Source organism: Agelaius tricolor, unplaced genomic scaffold (assembly GCF_023055355.1).
Source record: "Agelaius tricolor isolate 1412-34295 unplaced genomic scaffold, bAgeTri1.0.p SCAF_14, whole genome shotgun sequence".
Classification (NCBI taxonomy): domain Eukaryota; kingdom Metazoa; phylum Chordata; class Aves; order Passeriformes; family Icteridae; genus Agelaius; species Agelaius tricolor.
The window spans coordinates 6,354,685-6,375,097 of NW_027269274.1; the positions used below are offsets into that span (position 1 = coordinate 6,354,685).

Here is a 20,413-nt window from a genome sequence, read left to right on the forward strand (position 1 = left end):
CACATGTCATGTGCAAATCAGTGCCATTTCTAATTGCTTTGCCTAGTGCCAAACTCACATTGAACTGGGGAATGGAAATACATCTTCTGAAAAAAACAATTTAATATAAATAAATAAATATATATATATGCTAAATAGGTTTATAGATATACACAAGAGTGTCAAAACTAAATGTATTTTATGGGAAGAATCAATACAACATCTACTTGTCTAAATGCCCATCTGTGGCTACCTGAGTCTTATCTTCATGTAAAGTCCATGGTAATTTCCCTATTTATGGTTCAATAGAATGAAAGGTGCTTGTGGGAAGCAGTGAGGTTGGTGGAAATGGGGAGAGGTCTGTTCTAGTAGTCCTGCTCACTTGGTCCTCAAGTCAGTAGGTTTAAGAAGTATGGACCTTCCCTTTCTGGAATTCCCACCTGGAAATGAAGTCTCCTCTTCCTTTCTTTACCTGGAACTGGATCATTGAGTGGTAAAAAAAAAAAAAAAGAAGTGGTGGAATTAGAGCTCCTTTTCATTTGCTATCCCTAATGATGTAAAACCACAGTATAATTAGAGCTGCAATCAGCTATTCAGTGCAGACCTGAACTCTTTTAAACAAGCCACTCACTTCTGTTTACCCTTTAGGCTTGCAATGAAGAGTGAGTTGAAAGTCATGCCACTTCATCGAGCTGCCAGAAAGTTTCAAACTGTCTTAGCAGCTGCTGAATTAGAGAGAGAGTGAGTCCAAACTGCATTTGGGACAAAAGTCACAGCCTGGGAGTCATCTGATGGTTACCACAGAGCACGTTTGCCAGTGCCAAAGCTTGTGGAATGGGAAGAAAAGTTCACCATTTCCAGCAGTGTTTTCAGCCCCAGTAGAGAGGGAGCAGAGCTTTATAGTGAGGTCTTTGTGCTGAGTTTTTACCTAGGAGCTCCCTGGACCCCATCTGGCTGAGCACAGAGCTGCTGCTGCCAGGCATCGTTCATTGCCACCATCATGGTTGGGTTTCCTTGGGGCAGCTCCTTCCCTGGACCCCCAGAACAGGGGCACATCTAATTCCTTTCTGCCCTCTGGTGTGCTCAGTTGATTTCTAAGCTATCTAAAAATCCCTTTTCAAATCACCTCTTTTTTTCTTGTCTTACCTTCTGTCCATGACCACCAGCTCTCCCAGTACCTTCTACTCAGGTATCTTCCACCAAACCTGTTTGTTGAATCTTTCAATTTGTCACTCAGTAGAGGTTGTTTTGAGCTGTATGCTGAAAAATACCTGATATTGTGGTACAAATAATACATCCAGGCTCATAGGCACCCCTCACTGCGGTTTATTTAGGATTGATTTAGGAAATCAGAATTGCAGTATGCTTGAAGAAATATATGTCCAGGTGTAAGACCAAGATTTATTTTTCAAGTTCATTACTTTGTATTCCACGGTCATTACTTCATAATTCCAGAGTTATGGATTTCCTGGTTTGACTTGGAATATCGTATGGCATTTAAAAATCTATCTTCAATTGTTTCCTCTTGTTTATTTTTGTTACTGTTTCTTTTAAAGAGCTTTGCCTGGCAAGAAGGCAGTCAGATTACTGAAGCTGGTTTACAAACTGTGTTAGAAAAGAGATGTTTTTAAAAGTTTTGCATTGTGCCTTTTTGCCATTTTCTGAAAACAGACAATCCTAGTAAAAAGGCATTGTTAAAATTTAGGTGCAGGGAAGGAGCAGGACTGGGGCAGCCTTTAGTTGGGAGTAGCTGAGTCTTATTTTTTCCAAACCACCAAGTCACTCTTTGTTATTCTCTTCTCTCTGATGACTGGAATTATGTTCTAAGAAGCTGTTGAGATTTTTAAAAAGGTTTAAAGCAAGTTTGATGTAACATTTGCTATTCTCTCACAGCCTTGCTCTGATTAGGCACTAGTATATCAAGGAGCAGACAGGAAAATCAGTTAAAGTCAGGAAAAGATGAAATAAAGGAAATGTTAAAAGTTTAGGTATTTTTAATAAGAAGTTTGAAGTTCCTACCCCTCATTAGAATTGCTTATGTGCATGTGTTTCAATCCAGTGTGTGAGTTAATTTTCCTGCAGCAGCTCGGGAGTGTTAGATACGCCTTTTTGGGACAATGCTGGGTATTGTTATGCAGCACCATACACTGATCTCTGTAATTGGTTTTGTAAAGCAAGCAAGCAGAAACTTGTTTTCTCTTTGTGATAAAAATAAGCCGAACTTAACATTTAAAATCAGGTCGTCTGATAAATAATGTAGTATGTTGGGATTACGTGGTGTTTTTTCTCCTTCAAAGTGCTTTGCAGGTGTTAATCTTAGTGACATTAGTAGTTTGTTTTTGATGATCTGAATTTGTGAGGTTTGGGATGACTTTGCTGACCAAAAACACAAAGGGGGGAGGTTTTTGGTGATGCTAGAGTCCATGGCAAAGCTCCCATTGGACTCCAGGAGGCAGCAGGGTTTCACCCAGGTTTTTCACTCCTAGAGATTCTACAGTCACTAAGGGTAATTGTTGGTAGCATGCTCAGACACTGAATAGTTTAATGTATGTTCCTAACGTTCATATAAATAATGCATTTGCAGGAACTAATCAATTAACATTGCCAGGTCCTGCTGGAGTTTTTCAGTACAAAGCATCAAGTTGAAATACTAATTGACAAACCCAAATATCAAAAAGCCCACGTGTGCAAAAACCCTACCTTTAGCTCCCAAAATTCCAGATATAAAAATACCACATTAAAGTTGGGGTTTTAAATTTTATTATTTTTTTTATTTCCAAGCTTTATTATTCATATTCAACTGCCTTTCCTAAACCACAGGAGGCCAAGGAACTCCAAACAAAGCACATTGTCCTATGAACATTTGATTCCATAACAAGCAGCTTTATAATTATAGTTCTGATAATGAAGAAGACTCAGCATTGCTGGGGTATGAACATTTTAATTGGCTGCAGAATTTCCAGCTATTGCTGGTGTGATACATGTGAATTGCTGACACTAATCTGTTAGGCATTGGAGGCCCAAGTGTTTTCCCCTCAGCTACCCTTCATTAACTCCATTTGCACAGATTCTCTCCTAGAAATGAGTAAGCAAATGAAGAGATTCCTGTGAAATCTGCTTTTTGGGTCAGCATCAGCTTTACATGAGCTAGCCTGCATTTTTGTGGCAGCATGGCCTATCTATGCTATAGCCTGTGTCCCCCAGATATATGTGTCATCTGAGCTCCAGAGTTGCTTGGAAGTGTAAAATAGGATAGAGCAGTTGCTGATTCATTATTTGGCATTTTGTTACACATTTTGCATTTATTTCAAGGGTTGATATAATCTTCTAAAGCTTTTTGCTATTTCATGAAGAGTGCTTTAAGGCCAGGAGGAAACCTGTGCTTTAATCACTAAGGAGATGAACAATTAACATGTTTGGAATAGGGAAATAATGTCAGTTTTGTGTAGTCCTGTGTGCTGACAGCACAATAATGGTGGTGTGCACGTTACATGCATGGCTGCCTTTCTGTGGCAGGGAATCTGGATCTGCTTTAGCAGCAGTAAGAAAACCAAAGCATTTGCTGAATGCTGGAAGGAAAAAAACATGGCTGAAATCTCCTCATCAGGATGTTTTATTGCCAGAACCATCCTATCCTGCAGAAAGCAGTAGGCTCTGAGATGAGAATAAAACAGGTTGCTTATCAAATGAAAGATGAGAGCTCTGAAACTCTTTCTAAAAGGTTTCTTTTTTTTCCTCCCTAGCTTGAGGTTTTGAAAGTTCTTGCTTTTTTTTTTTTTTTTTCACCTTATGTTGATTGGGTTTTGGTATTAAATGCTGAAGTGGTGTAAGTGGAGCAACTCAAACCCACACGGTGTTGTTTTATATCAAATGTGATGTGATGTAACACAAGGTGGCACAGCAGAACCTAATACTGTGCATTAGGTAAGGCAGATTTAGCTGGAGATGTGCCTCCCACATCCTCATCAGGATTTGCACAGCAGGAAGTGGAGCAGACTTGGGGGTGCAGCAAGGAAGGTTTTGTTCCACTTTCTTTTCCTCCTACCCTTACATACTGCCTGGGTGACATTTTGGTGTGCAAGTAAATAATGAGTTTTTATCAGCCACACTGCAGGTAGGTGCAGTAGCTGCTGCCTTGATTTGGCATTATAATAACCAGCCATAACAGAAGTAATGAGGTGTCAGAGATCCAAGAAAGGTCTCTGTTTATCACTGTAATTAAATACATTTGGAGAGTCATTAAAAGCAATAGCAGGTGGGCAAAACTGAGGAAGAAGGATGACTTTGTAATGGAGTAGTCAATGGTTTTGTTCTGAAATGGATTGCTTTTAAATATCTGTTTGCATGTCTCTAAGTCTCTCCATTCTGAATTTAAATGTTTCTCCCATTCTGCATTGGGATTTTATGTTTATTTATTTTAATGGGTTTTTTTTTTTGCCTCAGTCAGATAGATTTATTCTTGTGATGGTGATAGTAATTAGGTTATACCAGCTTTAAGAGTCAGTTAAGCTGTGCCTTTAGTGCCAGAAGACCTGCAGTGCATCATAAATTGGGCTTAAGCATTTGGCAGGGCTTGTAGGCCAGAGAGACTTGGTGGAGGAGGCTGAGCTTCAGGAAGGTGACACAGCTGGCTGAGGATGCTGGGACAGGTCAGGACCTGGTGAAGTAGGTAGGGATGTGCAGGTAAATATCAGTCCCCAGAAGTTTTCTTTCCATCCTTCAGGATTAGTTTCTGTACAGGTTACATCCTTGAGAGTATATCAGGTCATGATCTATTTTAATAGAAAACTGTTTTCAGACTAATGAAGTGATGTTTTGTGAAAGCACCCATAAAACCATTGTCCTCTAGTAGAGCTTTTTAGCATGCCATGTGTGTGTGCACTGCTCAGGTCTGAATCTGCCTGAGCATTCTGTAAATGCTAGCTGATTATTAAGGGATGTTATATATTAATAGCAGCATCCAGCTAATGCCAGGAGCCTCTGTACAGGCTGTTCTCCAGATATGAGACACAAGAATCTGCCATAAGCCACCCAGTTTGAGCACATGGATTTACACCTTGTGGCAGTGCTGTGGTAAGTCTGAAGACAAACACTGTCACTGAGCAGGATAAATACAGATGTGACTGTAGCAAAATATGGTTTTTCCTCCCCAGTGTCCTCTGTCCTGAGCTTGGAGTGGCAGTGGGGTTGGCCTGGAGGTGCTGCTGCCCTTTGGCATCTCCATGATCATGCCCTGGGACAGGAGTTATGGCACTGGGCACCTTCGAAACTGCAGCATGCCCCAAAAATTGTGCAAGGGTTTCCAGAAATAAAGCTTGTAAGTGATGGATTTTGTGGGCTTCTGGAAAAGGAAAGTTACCCTCATGGATAGCCACACAGATATGCTTATGTATATGAAAAATAGATACATAATACTGTGTGTCCACAGCCCCTTAAATGTGTAAGAAGGATGTGGGGGTCTGTAATTACTTTCCAATTCTAGTGTTTAGCCTCTGAAATTTGTGAAATTTCAGAAATTTAATGTCTATGTACATATTTGTTTAAATATCAACAAAGGTTTTCATCTAAGCATATGACTCTGACAGCTTGAGCTTTATGATAAGCACTTTATTTAATGAGCTTCAAAATAAAAATACAAGAACTGCTGACATGATTTCAACCATAGGCTAGATGGGTAATTGTCACACTAATTTTCAATCTCTTTATTACCTTACTGTCTTGGAATTATCTTATCTATATATTACTGCATAGTTAAAATTATATTTTCATAGTAATTAAATAGCATTTTATTAGCCTGTATTTTTTTTCATTGCTTCTAAAATCAATTCTCACTTGAGATGCTGAAAATATGACTGAGACTTTAATGGCAGGGAATTGTTCAACATCCCAGCCAAAAATGAGTATTTGAGGCTAATAAAATTTAGCATCTTTAGAGCATCTAGAACTGAAATTCTTCTTAATGGCAATAATATTCTATGCCTCATTATGTTTTTCGTCAGTGACAGTGGGTTAATAATGCCCAGGATGATCTCTTCAAAACATTGCTTTTGTGGCATTAGCATTGAACATTAGCATCAGAAATGTAGCATTTTTCACTGCATTTGGTAGTTACCAAACTTGATTTATGGCAGGGTTATATTACTGCAGTGTAAATTATTCTCTTGCTCAAAGCTTATATTGCATAGCTAATTTTTTTTGCTAGTGCAGTGTCACTCTTGTTATGCAAATCACGATGACGAGCAGAAAAGTTTGGCAGGGACAGGTAGGGGATTTCTTCTTGATTTTTTCTTCCCCTTATGCTTGCACAGACTTGCTTCTCTTGCTGCTGATTGTTCTGGTCTGGAAAAGATAAACTTCCATCTACTCTTTTAGATGGTATTTGTCCTTTATCAGAAATTCTTTGGCAATGGATCATAGGGAACCAAGGGCATTGCTTTGTCACCACCAATCTCCTGTCCCCTGCCCCCCCAGCAGCACTAATGGCCATTAGCTTTAATTATTTAAAGTTCCTTGTTTTGCACACAGATCAATGTTCAAAGCCAGGTATATGGCTGTGCACCCCCTGACTCCAGTACTTTACCTAAACCTCATCTTTCAAAGTGTCTGTTTTCTTTGATACAGCCTTTGGTTTTTATTCAGCACAGTGTAAGTGCTATTTAGAAAGCTTGAAGGTTTTATTTTTTTTCCAGGCAGGAACATTTTCTCTGTAAATGTTAACCTTGGGACACAGTCCGAAATCTTTATTTTCTTGTGTTTTCCTTCATCCCCCAATTAATTTTCAGCACTGGTGCATTCTGGGCTGCAGGTGATATAAGGGCAAAACCTCATGGGTGACCTTTCCTTAGACTCACCTTTGGCTTGTCTTGGTCTTGGATATAGATGGTCCACAGTGACCATCCAAGGTGTTGGATGAGTTAAGGAACTCTGAGAAGTGAAGATATAGAAACAGCTGTTCTCTTTCAAGTGCAAAACCACCCCAAAAATCAAAATTGTTGAGCAGTAGGCAGACATTGTAATCCATACATAAGATGATAGCAAGGCCTCCACACTGGCTCTTAGCAACTCCAGGAGCCTTTGTCCTGTGGGTGGGTTGTGCAAACTACTGAATTGTTCCAACTTCAGTTGAAATCTCATTGAAATATGTAATTTGTGTGCATATGTGTGTGTATGTGTGGTGAAAAGTGAAGTATTCACAGCAGCTGGCCTCCACATGTCCAAGCTGTTGGGATGGGCTGACTGCATGACTCCTGTAGTGCCTGGAGTTAAGTTTTCCTTAGCATTCAACTTTAAATTCTACTTTAAATTCAACTACCTCTAAAACACAGGGCTGTGGAATAGGGCACATTGTGTCTGCTGTCCATTTAGGTAATTTTAGGGTGTTTGTGGCCTTCTGAGCTCTCACCAGAAGCAGGCCCAGGCTGTGGTGTGGGTTTGTAGTCACACATTGCATTCTGTGTATGCTCAGCAAAGCAGAGTTTGCCATGTTTTGTGGTCTTCCTGTGTTACTTAGGTTGCAATAAAGACAAAGGAGTTGAGGAAAAAATGTCCCTTTAAAAATTGCATGTTAGAAACAGCAACACTTCAGATCAAGTTTTGTCCCAGGTGTTCTTCCATGAGCTCATCATAAATAGGGTTAGCAACCTTACAGCTCCCCAAAAGTTTTACCACTCAAGACTGCACAGTTAACACAAATAATATGAAATAAGCTGAATTATGGATTTAATTCATGGGTCACATCACTCACAACATAACACAGTGTCATGCAACAGAAGTACAGCTCCTCATGGGTAGTGGCATTAAGAGTGCTGAAGTCATGCTACAAAACTTGCTTAATGATTTGTATTTTTTCCCCTATGTTACAAAATGTAGTTGAGCAGATGGATGCAGCCAGCTGTACACAGAGCTTTAGGGAGTACTAGGGAAAAAAAGAGAAAGGGTTTTGTTAAGATAAATGTAATAATCTCTGTGATAATTAGTTTAATTTAGATCCCTGCGTCTGACTCATTTTTGACTAACCTTGTATGAAGTCTTTCTTGCTTTGCTCATGGGTCTATGAATTTAGTTTGATTACAATCCCTTTTTTTGTTCTTGTGGATTGCTCACTGATCACAGATATTTTTCATTAAGCAGTTGCTTTATTACACTGTTATTTAGAGGGAAGTAATTTGTGTTTTCTAATTAATTTAATTCTAGGCACATTTAGTAAGTAGCTACAATGAGCCCATTCAAGGGGTTTTAGGTCATATTGACATTGTTTACCAGATGTGCTCATTTGTTTTAAAACATTGTTAACTCTGTGGTGACAACAGCCCTGTGTGATTGCTTGACTCTTCCATCTTCCCTAATCTGTATCTCCAAAACCTCCCAAAATCAGAAGATGCATTTCAGGTACTAGTGAGAGATGCCTATAGGTATCAAATCACAGGGAAATTATATTGCAATGTCAGCAATAAACTATTACTATTCTGGCTTCTCCTAGCGAGGGATGTGAAGCCCTTTATAGAACCACCCAAAAGCTGGATAGTGCCAAAAAGATGCAGATGGGGCGTTCAGTCTATGCTTGGCCCATTTACCTCTGAAAAAGTTGCAGTGAGGCTTCAGGAGAGAACGGGGCAGCCAAGAGGATGAGCTTCCAAGCAAGGCATGGCATGAGCAGTGCTGGGATTCCATGGTAATGGAATCCTAAGGCCAAATTCATAGGCTTGGGAAATGTTTTCACCAGAAGCTTTTTGGAAACGCTCAGCATTTCCTTGCTGGTGGAGCTCCCAGGATTTGGGGGTTATTCAAGCACTCTGTGTTCATCTCTGTTAAATACTGTATCCATTCCATCATCTGAGCATGAAAGCTCCCCATTACACCTATCATTTGCTCATTTGGCCTGCTGTGCCAGGAACTGGAGTTCTAAAATGAGACCCTAATTAGATGAATAAATAATATTTTCACAGGAAAATGTACAGACAGGTTATTCCCCTGACTATAAGCTTGTCCCATGAAAAACTACCAACATTTGTTAACATGTTCTGCAGTCACTTATTTTGGTAAGAAGTAAATTATTGCTTGTTCTGCAGCAAAGTCTGGCACAGAGCAGTGACACTGTAAGATTCATTGGCCTCTGAAGGACCAACCAAACAATAGCCTTGATATGTTTTCCTTTATTTTTCAATTGTTTTCCATCTCTTTTGGGGTTGGAATAGCCAACATTAATGACAAACTTTTGAAGGAAAGGTTTGTTCAGTAGTTCATCCTTACTAAATTTTAATATTTAATGCTGGTGATGTAATAGACTGAATTCTGATACAATTTGACCCAGCAGCTCACCTGCATTTCCACTTTATTTTTTGGAGGGAACATTTAAAATGTTTTAAATCCTTTCTGTCTCGTGCTGGTCTGTTAAGGGTGCATGTGTGCATGGGGATGTGTTCCATGTATTGATTTAATAGGAAAGATCATCTCTTGGAAAGGGAGAGTAAACGTGTGTGCATGCATGTGGAATGAGGGAGAGAGAGAGGAGAATCTCTATCTGTGTGTTTATCTCTGTGATAAATGATGCCTGTTAAAAATGTGATTTGCCACGAACGTTATGAAGTGTTTTCCTCTTTAAGGATATTATACAAACACAGTCCCCATCAGCAGAAATGAAGCTGCAGTCTCGATTGTTTAGTTCAAACAGTTTGATGTTTCATTGTCCCTCAATCAATCAGTGCCTGGAGGAGTATCAGCTATTGGCTGGGAATGCATCAGAGTGACATGCAGAGCACAGATATTCCTCAAAAGCTTGAAAATATTTCATTTAAAATACTCCTTACAGTATGCATCCCAGTCTGAGAGTAGCAGCAAATTGTGCTCTGATTATCATTTTTAATTGTGGATCTTCCCTATTCAGTGCTAACATCTCCCAAATTACCTTAAAATAAGCATCTTCCTAGACAGATTTGTAATTCACACACACTGCTTGTTTTATTCTCTGTGTAAAAGTTATATGAGGGCATGGGGTTTAGAATAAACAAAATGCATAAAGTAGAAAACGTAATGCGGCATAAATGCCACATAAATCACATCCTAAAGACAAAAGCAGATTTCAAACATCTGAATTACTGAGCACTTAATGTGGAGTGTAATCTGTGTTTTGGTTTATGTTTGTTTCTGGAGTGTCACACAGAGGAAAAAAAATATGGGGGGTTTCCTCTCTCTTCCAACAGCGGGGGGAAAAGGGAGGTCTTGACCTCAAGAAAGAGCTTTTCCTGAATTGTAGGTAAATCCCCAGGCAAGCGTCTCCTTTGCTGCTGGCAACTAGGCTCTATGCACAAGGAGCTGATTGAAATATCACTTGAGTTCTCTTGCTCATCACAGACTGAGTAAGAGGCTGCTTCAAAATGCAAAATTATCCTTGAAAAAACCTTCCCTGATGCCCTCCTGGTGTTTGTTCCTTTACATCACCTGCAATCTGTGTAAGCCCTGCTTCTCCAAGCTCCCTAGCATCCCCCCCAGGGGTCAGGGCACTGTTCTCAAGCCACAGCTCTCTGAAATTATACCTAATAGATAAAATCTCAAAGATTTCCACTTAGGATGGACAGGAAGGAAAACCTGTGTTTTTCCAGTGACATTCATAATTGTAGGGAGAAAAGCTTATTCTTCCTCATGCTTTTGTTTTCCTTTGCCCAGCCCACACCTCTCAGCTCAAACCCAACTCACATTTTCCGTTCGGGGAAAAAAAAAAAAAAAATCAATTCCTAGAGAAATACTTTTTAAAAAATCAACCTGTTTCCCCTGCGCCGCCGCGATTGGTCCGATCAAAACCGCCGAGGCAATCGCGTCAAGAGGAAAGAGCCCCGGCTTAATTGTGAGCTAAACCTCCTGTAATCCAGGGGAGCATTTGAGATTCTGCCCAGGCAGGCGCTGGGTTTGGGCAGCGCTGAGGGCTGTGGGTTTCTCTCTGCAGCACAAGGCAGCGTAGCTAATGCAGAGAGAGCTCTCCCCCCGCTGCCGCTTCCCCGGCTCTGGCTGGCTCTGCCTCTCGCCGGGCTTTGATTCGATATGAACAGACTGCTAACTCCGGTGCCAGAGCTGGAGCTGACATAACTCTGCAGATGGCTACCTTCGGATCATACACCTAGGGATTTTTTTTTTTTTCTTTAAGGGAAGGTAACGCTTAATGCTAATGTTTATTTTTCCCTTGTTGCCATTTTTCAGGACTGCCAGTCCCAAAGAAGAGCCCAAAGTCGGTAAGCACTTTTCAGCTACTATTTCTGTCTGTTTGTCTGCTTTGAAGGGGAAAAAGCATGAGTTTGGCTTGTTTGCTTTCTGGGTCTCGATTGTTTTAAGTTGTCGTTCTGTTGCAACCATGATTACCTTGCACGGCTCCTGCTGCATGGGGAGACCAGAGGGGGATGCAGTATGGAAGGGGGACTTGTTTGCAAATAAAGCCTCAGGTTTACAAATCCGCTTCCCTGACAGATGAGCTTCTCTATCGTTTAACTTACCAAAAAAAAAAAAAAAAAAAGCTATTGTTTCCTTTTGGAAAGATGGGAGGCTCCACCTTCTTGCTAGATACCAATTCCTGTCGGGTGCTCATAGGCACCAACCTTTTCCATTAACTCAATGAGTTTTCTTGAGAACCTTTGGCTGAATTATTAACAGAATGGGAAAGCATGCACCTTGTCGTGAGAGACAAAGCATGAACAGAGCATGGTTACAGTTCTCAGGGAATACAGCCAGCTGTCCGAGTGCTCCAGCTGCTCTGGAAGCATTTCCATACTGAGCAGGATTGTCCTGCAGGTGTAAGATTCCTCTTAGAAGGAAGATCTTTTAGAAAAGCAACAACAGAACAATATTTTCTTGTCCCCCCCGAATGTATTTCCATGTAAAGCTGTTACCTGGAAACATCTTAGCATCTCAGCTAGCAGCACGGAAGCCGTGATCTCAAGTATCGTTAAAGCTCCATGAATGATATTATGGAAGAAATTAATGTGCTATTTGTATGCAACAAAAAGCAATGTTTTATTTTTAAAGGGAATGAAATACCTAAAGCCTGAAAGTTTGCACTTATCTGTTGAGAGTGGGGGAGAGACAAAATTCTCTGCCAGGAGTTTTGGGGAAGCAAAGCAAGTGAGGTATTTGCCGTGCTGGAAGGTGGTGTGAAACTTCACCAACAGTCCCTGGTCATGCCAAAACCTGCAGCTGGGCACAGCCCACCTCACTGCAAACCTGGGCAAAAGGTTTAGGAGGCGGCTGAGCAGAAGGCTCTTGCTTTTAATACGAGCTCTCTGCTCATCCAAAAAGAAAGCCCTGAAATAATTAATGTGATTCTGATGGCTTAGGGCAGTGCTGATTAAAGTCATGTGAGCCCAGGCCTCTTCCATTGTCAGCTCGCATTAATGTTGGGAGGCAGAAGTGCGGGGTGTGCTCCTCGCGGATCGCGGCGCTGTCAGCCCCTGCCCGCTGTCACACGCGGGGGCTGCTCCAGCCCTCGCTGAGCCAGAAGCCAGTGTGGAAAACACAGACGTGTCTGGCACGTTTCTGTTCCCTGCCTCCACTTTCTCCCCCGGTCAGAGCAGGATTGGCTGCACGCGATCTGGGCTATGACTTCTGTCATTAAACCGGCCCTAATCCATCAGCCGCGGTCTTCCCCGAGCGTGGATGCTCCCACTTTGCCACACACACAGCGGATCCTGCTGTGTCAGGCACCTCTCTGGCTGACAGCTATGCACAGTGAAAATCTGAGCAGCATGTAAATCCATGGCTGGATAATCCAGCCTTGGTGAACAAAGAGGCTGCTTACAAACAGGTGTAGCTGTGCAACAGCAGATTTCTCTCTGCTGTTTGCTCCGAGGAGCCTGTCAGCCTGGGGAAAGCTGGCGTTCCTTCGCCTGCCTCTCCCAAGCCTGTTCAGGGTTCCTTCAGTGATTTTTCCTACGGTCCTAGGTGGTGCTGTTGTCTCTAAAGTGCAGGATTCCCAAAAAGCAGAGCCTCCTGTTCCCCTGGCTGCACAGGGGGTCATCACCAGCGCAATTAGCAGCGGTGTTGGACTCACTGCAGCATCGTGAGCGGCCGCTCCTCGGAGGGCAGAGCCAGCGGGGCTCAGCCACTGCAGCCGCTCCTTCCTCCCCAGGCATCGCTGCCATGCGGGGACTGAGCGTGGAAACCTGGGGCAAAGTGCCCTGGGGCATCTCCAGGGGGGATTTACACCAACCCAGAGCTCGTGTGGCCAAGGCAGCAGTGAGAGGCAGGGAAGAGGTGGTGTCTAACACTGTCCGTCCTTGGTTTGTTGAAGGGCTGCTGCTCCACTGCAGGGAGCAGGGAGTCCAGCCTGACCTTCCTGGCCACGAGGATTCCCACTCACGACAGGCAGGAGCCAGTCCTGCCCTGCTGGCACGGTCCCTGTCTGGGATCCCCTCTCTGAACTGTGCCTATGTGTTTTCTAGGGATGCCCTCAATCCCAGGGACTCCCAGTTTGCTGCTGCACTGGCAGTGATGGGGTGAACACAGGAGGTGCCATCAGAGCCATGTACCAAGGGCTGTCCCCCGCACAGCTGTGGGGCTTGGGGGGACATGCTGCCCATTGCCCCCGGGCCCTTTGCTCAGCATTTCCCTTTTCCAGCACTCCTTGTACAATAAACAGGCTGCAGTTAGAGGACAGCACACATTGAGCTGGGAGTAGTTGGCTTTGATCTTAGCTTGTGCTTGTTTTTTGTTTCTTGTGCTGCATCAGGGAAGTCACGACTCAGGTGTCCATCTTCTGCTTTGCTCAGGAGATGAACCCTCTCTTGTCTCCTCATATCCTTTCCCAAAGCCCAGACACATTCCCCTCTTACTGCCAGTGGCTGGTATTCCTCAAACAAATCCTATTTTCTGTTCTCAGCCCCCAGCCCTGCATTCCCCAAGGCCAGCTTCAGGCTGTTGGTACCTCCTGCCTGTGGTGAGCTGTTAAAGCTGTGGAGAGGTTTGTTGCTGCTGGGGCTGTCACACAGCCTGGGAAGTTTTCTTGCCTTCAGCTCAGGTTTGCTGGGCTGTGTTTGTCAGTCTGTATGAATCTTCTGACAGACTTTGCTTTTCTCGGATTTTAAGGAGAGTTTTTCAACCTTGGTGAAAGAGCTAATTTAGTAAAAAAACCCTTTCTAGCTGTACATGGGACTGGACATGTCCAAGTTCTTTATTCCCTTTCCCCTCACCAAGGACATGCTCCCAGCAGCTGTCTGTGCTGCTCCTCTTTTCATTTAATTTCCTATTGATTATTTTCTGCATGAAAATGGATAATATTTTGTATTGAACATCTAGAGATATACATTTTAAGCGTGAAAATTCTCTGTAATACCATTTTCCCCTGCAATTATCCTGGTATAACATGGATGAGCGCAAACTTTTTTTTTCTTTTTTTTTTTTCCTTGTTGCTTGCATCAAAATACTCCACAAGGGGGCAAAGATTCCCACTTCCAGCTCAGTTTGCTGTCACTGCCAGGACCAGCTTCTCCAAAAAGCTCTACAGCACAAAATCTGCATCTAGATCATCAGAAGATGGGATCACTGCAGGGGGGATAAAATGCTAAGCTCTTCCAAAAATCTGATGTTTTTCTTTTGGATTTAAATAGGTGCATTGTCAGCATAGCTGACTTGTGACCAAAAATGCAATTCCTATGCACAGCTAGTCCCAGACAAGAGATTTACCACATTTTTTTGGGTGGATAAGCAGCACCAGGGACTCTGCCAATGTCCTGATTTTGGAAGAGAAATTGGTTCCACATGAGTCTGTACAAGACATCCCTCTTTATTCAGAGTCCAGGGGTTTGGGTAGGGCATGAGAAGCTCCAGCTTCCCATATATTTATTTTGTCATGGCTGTAAAACAGAATCAGTATTTTATCTCATCACCTGTATTTAAGTGTGCAGTCAGCCTGAATGGACTCGAGATAGTCACCACAGCCTTGATTTCTAGCCACTTCTGGTAAAGGTCCTCCTGAAGAGCCACTGATTCTTATCAGCAGCTCTGGAGAAGATCTTTCAAGAATCAGGGGTGCTCAGGTAGTTCAGTGGCCCAAGCTCTTCACAGCTCCTGGCAGAAGTCAGTGCAGTTCAGCTGATATTAAAACCATGATCAGCACCTCAGGGTGAGCTCAGAGCCTCCTGCTCTGTCACCAGCCAGACCCTGAGCTCATCTGCTGCTTTCCTGAGCAGAAAGGAACTGTGTGCGAACTGAGCAAGCTGGACAGTGAGGTTCAGACCCAGGAGGATTGGTCCTAAAGCTGGGCACAAGGCAGGACATGGACAAGCCATCCTTTCATTGCCATTTGGTCAGCTCATCCCTCCTGGGAAAACTCTGCTTTTTGTTTACCAAGACACAAAACTTCACCTGAGCAGTGCCCATGGCAGGGACCAGGATGGTCAGACCCCTGCAATTCCTCATGGCTATGATGTGCTGAAGCTGCTGCAACATGTGCAAAGAAGTTTGGCCCCAAACCTTTTTGGCCTCCTCTGGTGATATGAAAGTCAATAAATATTGTCTTGGATTAATTTAATTACATCCATTCCTAATTACCATGGTTATGTTGCCCTCGCTCTGGTCACCCCTCCTAAATAGAGATGTTTCAGGCTTTTTGAAAGAGTTATTTTTTGGAAAACTACCAGTCCCACTAAAGAGGCTATCATCTATTTCTTGAAAAATACCTATTTTTGCAATTGCTACTCTGGTTTAATTAGAGGTAGTTTTGCTTAATATATGCTGACACTTCCATTTGCAATCCAAATACAAAACAGAATTCACAGTTTGTTCAAAATGTAAACCTTTTCTATCACAAAGTGAGAGCACTTCTTAAAGTTCAAACTTTGTTTCTTTTTAAATCAGGAAGCTTTCAGAGAGTTCTCATTATTTCCCTAAGGGCTGAATAAAACTTCACATTTTAGTCCCTGTCCTCCACATTCTGTAACCAGCTATTTCCAGTGGGATTGGCCTAAAGTTTCACAGGATTCTTGTAGTTGTTTTAGTGGTTTGGCCAAACAAACCAATCCAGATGGCTGGACTGAGAGATGCTTTTGTTTTTTTTAAGTTGATTATCCCCAGCATAGCTGTTTTAAAATGGCTTCATAAAAAATTGAAGGGCTACATGTGAATTAGCTTCATTTACCACTTAAAAAGCTAAAAATGTTGGAAATTGGTTTAGATATTTGTATTTGAAAGTCTGCAGATGAGTAATCACAGCAGGTAAGCTTTGTTCAAAATTGCTTTAAAGGACAAAGGCAATTTCACATTCTAGTCAATCGAGATACCCTTTAAAAAGATGCAGGTGGTGGATCAACAACTCAAATACAGGGCTGAAAGGTCAACATTATTTGGGCTGTTGAAGCTGGGATTTTTTCTCAGTGTAAACCTGAAGAATGTACAACCTCACAATAATTTTACCTGGGGTTTTGGGTTTTTTTAAGACTTTAAAAGAGGGCACTTTGTATGTTTACTTTCTCCTCTGTAGTTAATGCAGCTGTTCTATGGTGGAGCGTTGGCTGCCTGGGGTCTCGTGTTCAGAGTGAGCCCAGGGGTGCCCAGACCCGTGGCCAGGGAGCCCCCCATGCTGATCCAGTCTGTGTCTGCTGCTGGCTTCTCTCCCTACCCCAGCCTGGGTTCCTAGAGAGAAGTATCTGAAAGCACAGAATTCTGTTGCAGTGTTTTGAGATACCCTCTGCCAGCAGGAGGTTTGAATTCCCGCCTGAGGTTTATTGGTGTTTGTAGCTGACCCCTTTTAGCTGGGAAACAGTGGATGTTGCATAAACAACCTGTGAGATGCTGTTTTCTGACCACCCTCTGTGTCAGAGCAGCCCTGGGAGCACAGTTCCCTGTTCCAGAGCAGGTGGGAGATTGCACTCAGCCTTGGTGGCAATCCAAGGTTCATCTCAAAAGAGCATTAAAAAGCATTTGCTGCACAGTGTGGGGAGCTCTTGTTGAGGATTTTGCTGCATATTGACTTGTACAAATCCTGGCAGTGCAAATGTGGCTTGTGCTTCATTTGAGCTCACAGTTGTGAATTTGAGTTAAGAGCTATATACCTTGCTTAGCTAAATAGTAAGTAGTCAGAACTCTTGACACACTACTTTGGAATAAGCCCTGAGTTTAGATGGATTAATTTTTTCCTGTTTAAATATATTTAATTAAAACACATCAAATAGATATTTTCACATTTGTTAAGGTCTGCAGAAGTCCCTTGGATGCTCTGGGGAGCAGAGCCATTAAAGGGGTACTCAGATGTCCACGGATTTGTTACGTGGGGAGAAAAAGTGATCTTGCATAGTAAGGACTGTGCTTGAATCTGTTCAGAGGGACAGTCTGAGTTTTCACAGTGAAATCACAAAGTTTTCACAGCAAATAGTTCTTCCATTTTCTTTCAGGCTCCAGTTAGACTCAAATGTTATCTGAATAGGTTGGTGAGATTTTTTGCCTTAATTCAGGAAAAAATAAGTGCGCTGAAACTAGTAACCTATAATGAGATTTAGCTGTCTTACGTTTGAGATGGAAAAATGCTCTTTTTTTTTAATGAAGAATTACATTGTTTTGTATATCTCTTTCTGTCAGTCTGCCTATCAGAATCTGTCACCAGGGAATTCAGCTGCACCCAGCATTAACTGAGTAGCAGCAAAACTGTGACTTAATATATTTACTTATGTGCATGCAGAAAAAAGCCTGATCAAAGAAGGGAGAAAAATTGATGGGAAAACACCCACTCAGCGACCAATAACCGTCTGTTCTCTCCCTTTCCACTCGCTCTCTTCCTTACAGCAACCACTTGAAAGGAAAGACAGCCAAAACAGTTCCCAGCAGAGCGTCTCGAGCCACCGCAGCGGGCACACGGCGTCCCCCGCGCACAGCACCCAGGTGCTGCCCGACTTCGCCGCCCCCGAGGCGCCGGCCGCCGACCAGCCCGACACTGCTGGCCAGAAAAAGCCAGATCCATTCAAAATCTGGGCCCAGTCCAGGAGCATGTATGAAAGCCGACGTGAGTATGAAGCAGGTGGAGTTGCTAAGGCTACGGCTCCGGCAGCCGCTGCCTGGGTGTTTTCTTTGCGAAGAAATGAATCTTTTTGGTTTCTGCTGGGAGCGTAGGGATTCTGCTGGTTGATTTGGTGTCTGTCGGTGGGACCCACTTGGTAGAGATGCAGTTTGCTGTCTCATGAGGATTGGGTTTAGGCCATCTCTAGGAATCATCTCTCTTAGGATCATCTTTCTTAGACCAAAGATTAATATGAAAAATCTCTTTAGAATTAAAGACTGTCTTTTCCCCTATGTTTTTATTGTGTTTTTAAATTAGGCTGGAGGAGAGTTTTCAAGTTCGTTATCCAGATCCTTACCTCTTTTTTTGAGGTTAAGACTCATTATCTGTTATGCATAGGAATTTCAGTAAGGAGGGGAAGTATTTAGTTTGCTGAAATTCATATCAGATGCTTTTCAGCCTCACTCTGGGGAGGAGAAAATCCAGCTGAGCCATTTTACTTTGACCAGAGTGGACACTTTAACAATACAGATATTAAATGCATATTGTGAGTGGCTTTTATGGCAATTAATAATCTGCACAATTGGCTAATAATTCAGCAGGGTTTTGACTCTGTTCCAAGACCATAAATGTGGTTTCAATCAGTTTCTTCTCAGGAAACAAAATAAACAAATTGGCTTTGCTTTAATTGCACTGCTGAAGATGATCAAATCTGTAAAAGCTTCTTAAAGAGTTCCAGTGTTAGGTTCATTTTGAAAGGCAGTAGTTACTTTAGGTAGAGAAAAGGGAGTTTCAAAGTCTTAGTGCTCTGAGAGTACCACCCACTGTTTGATTTTATTGTCTAACTGGAAATTGGTAAAACCAGTAAGAAATTAACCTTTACCTCAGAATGAAAAATGGTAGGACTTTTTCTCACTGACGAAATGAATCACTTTGAAGTCTTATATCCTGGGAAAATTAAATCATGAGTCACAGTTTCTTGGCTGAAGATGCATCTCTTTGGATTGAATGTCTCAGCAATGCAGTTTGTAGGTGTCTCTGCTTTTGTGCTCTGCCTCCTTTCCCATCCTTTCCTGGGGATTGGGCGTACTGACCCTGCGGGCTCTCGGGTCACGCTGATCTGCAGAGTGCAGTGACAGAGCTTGTATGTGTGCAGCTCATTGAAATGGGAAAAAGGGGTGAGAGCTGAGGGACAGTGGCTGCTGAGCCCTGCAGAGCTGTGGGCAGAGCTCCTCCTTCTCCTGCCTGGGTGGACAAGTGTCCCATGGCACTGGCCTTCCCACTGCCCGGCCCGTGCGGTTCCTGCTGGCACTGTGCTGCCATTGCCTCTGACCCCCTGCAGCTACTTAGCTAATTTCTAATTAACTGTTTAACTCATACTAATTAGTCATTAGTATCAGCTTAGCAGCCTTAACTCCTGTCTGTCTTTTCTGATAAGACCCAAGACTGAGCCTGAAGTGCACAGGCAGTCACTCTTCTGTGTCACCTCCAACACCATGTGCTAAATCCTCCGTCTTTCCTCGATGGCTGCAGTTATCCTGTAGAGGTTTTGTCCTTGGCTGGGCCTAGAGCCCTTCCAGAGGCCTTTTCACAGTCTCTTGACCTGCTGGCTTCCCACACCTCCTCTTTTCCTTTGCCACAATCTTCACTGCTTGGGCCTGTTGCTAGACTGGGATCTGCTACACCCCTTCAGCTTCCCTGCCTCACCTTTCCATAGTCCAGCATCTCTGTAGTGGGGCTGATCCTCTTCTCCTGCTTCAGTCCTTGTCTCTTGCCTCTTCTACCAGATAAAACCTGTTTGAACATTATTGCTTTTCTATGACCTTTTCATCCCATTGCTGTTCCCTTTCAAGAAGGCGTTTTTCTGAGCTTTCTTGGTTTCATAGATAGGGTTTTTTTGGAGAATGGTGGAAGTGTGATATGGCTTATATCTTCTTTTAAACCATTAGAGGTGTCCAAGAGTCTGTGAATTTCCAACCCTAAGCTGGAGTGAAACACATTCCCTGGGGATTAACCTGCACTCTTAGCTAGTGACATGGCTTTGCTGTGGGTAATGAAATGTGAAGAAAAGCAGGAAAGATAAGTGAAAAATTGAGTTGGATGTGCTCTTTCTACTTTTGTGGTCTGATCCCAGAGCATGACTGGTGGTTTTACTTTGAGGTCAGTGGTCAGCTCCTCCTTGCCTCACCAAGCCCTTATTTATCACCAGTCTCATAAGCAGAGTCTGTGGTTCACAGCTGAAACCTGGCTCTGCTGCCCTGGGGGCTTGGGGTGAAGCCCTGTGTTTCTCTGCCTTTCTTAGGAACCTGAATCATCCCTTGGAGACTCATTCCCAGTTTTTCCCAAGCATGGCTCTCGGGTTATCTGCAGGGAGCTCTGCTGACACTGAGCATTAGTGTGTGATGGGAGAAACCATTCCCTGGGGACTCCAGCTCTGCTGTCTGTCAGCTCCACCTGTGCTCTTCTTCA

At 42.9% G+C, this 20,413-nt stretch overlaps 1 protein-coding gene across 30 annotated transcripts in view; it reads left to right on the forward strand.

Annotated features, from left to right (window-relative positions):
- Positions 1–20,413, forward strand: part of MAGI1 (membrane associated guanylate kinase, WW and PDZ domain containing 1) — a 337,856-nt gene that overhangs the window by 288,545 nt on the left and 28,898 nt on the right. For all 30 annotated transcript variants that reach the window (XM_071439416.1, XM_071439423.1, XM_071439422.1 and 27 more), the window contains 2 exons: positions 11,170–11,201; positions 17,734–17,950. In XM_071439416.1, the coding sequence (XP_071295517.1) occupies positions 11,170–11,201; positions 17,734–17,950 (249 nt within the window). The remainder of the gene's footprint in view (positions 1–11,169; positions 11,202–17,733; positions 17,951–20,413) is intronic.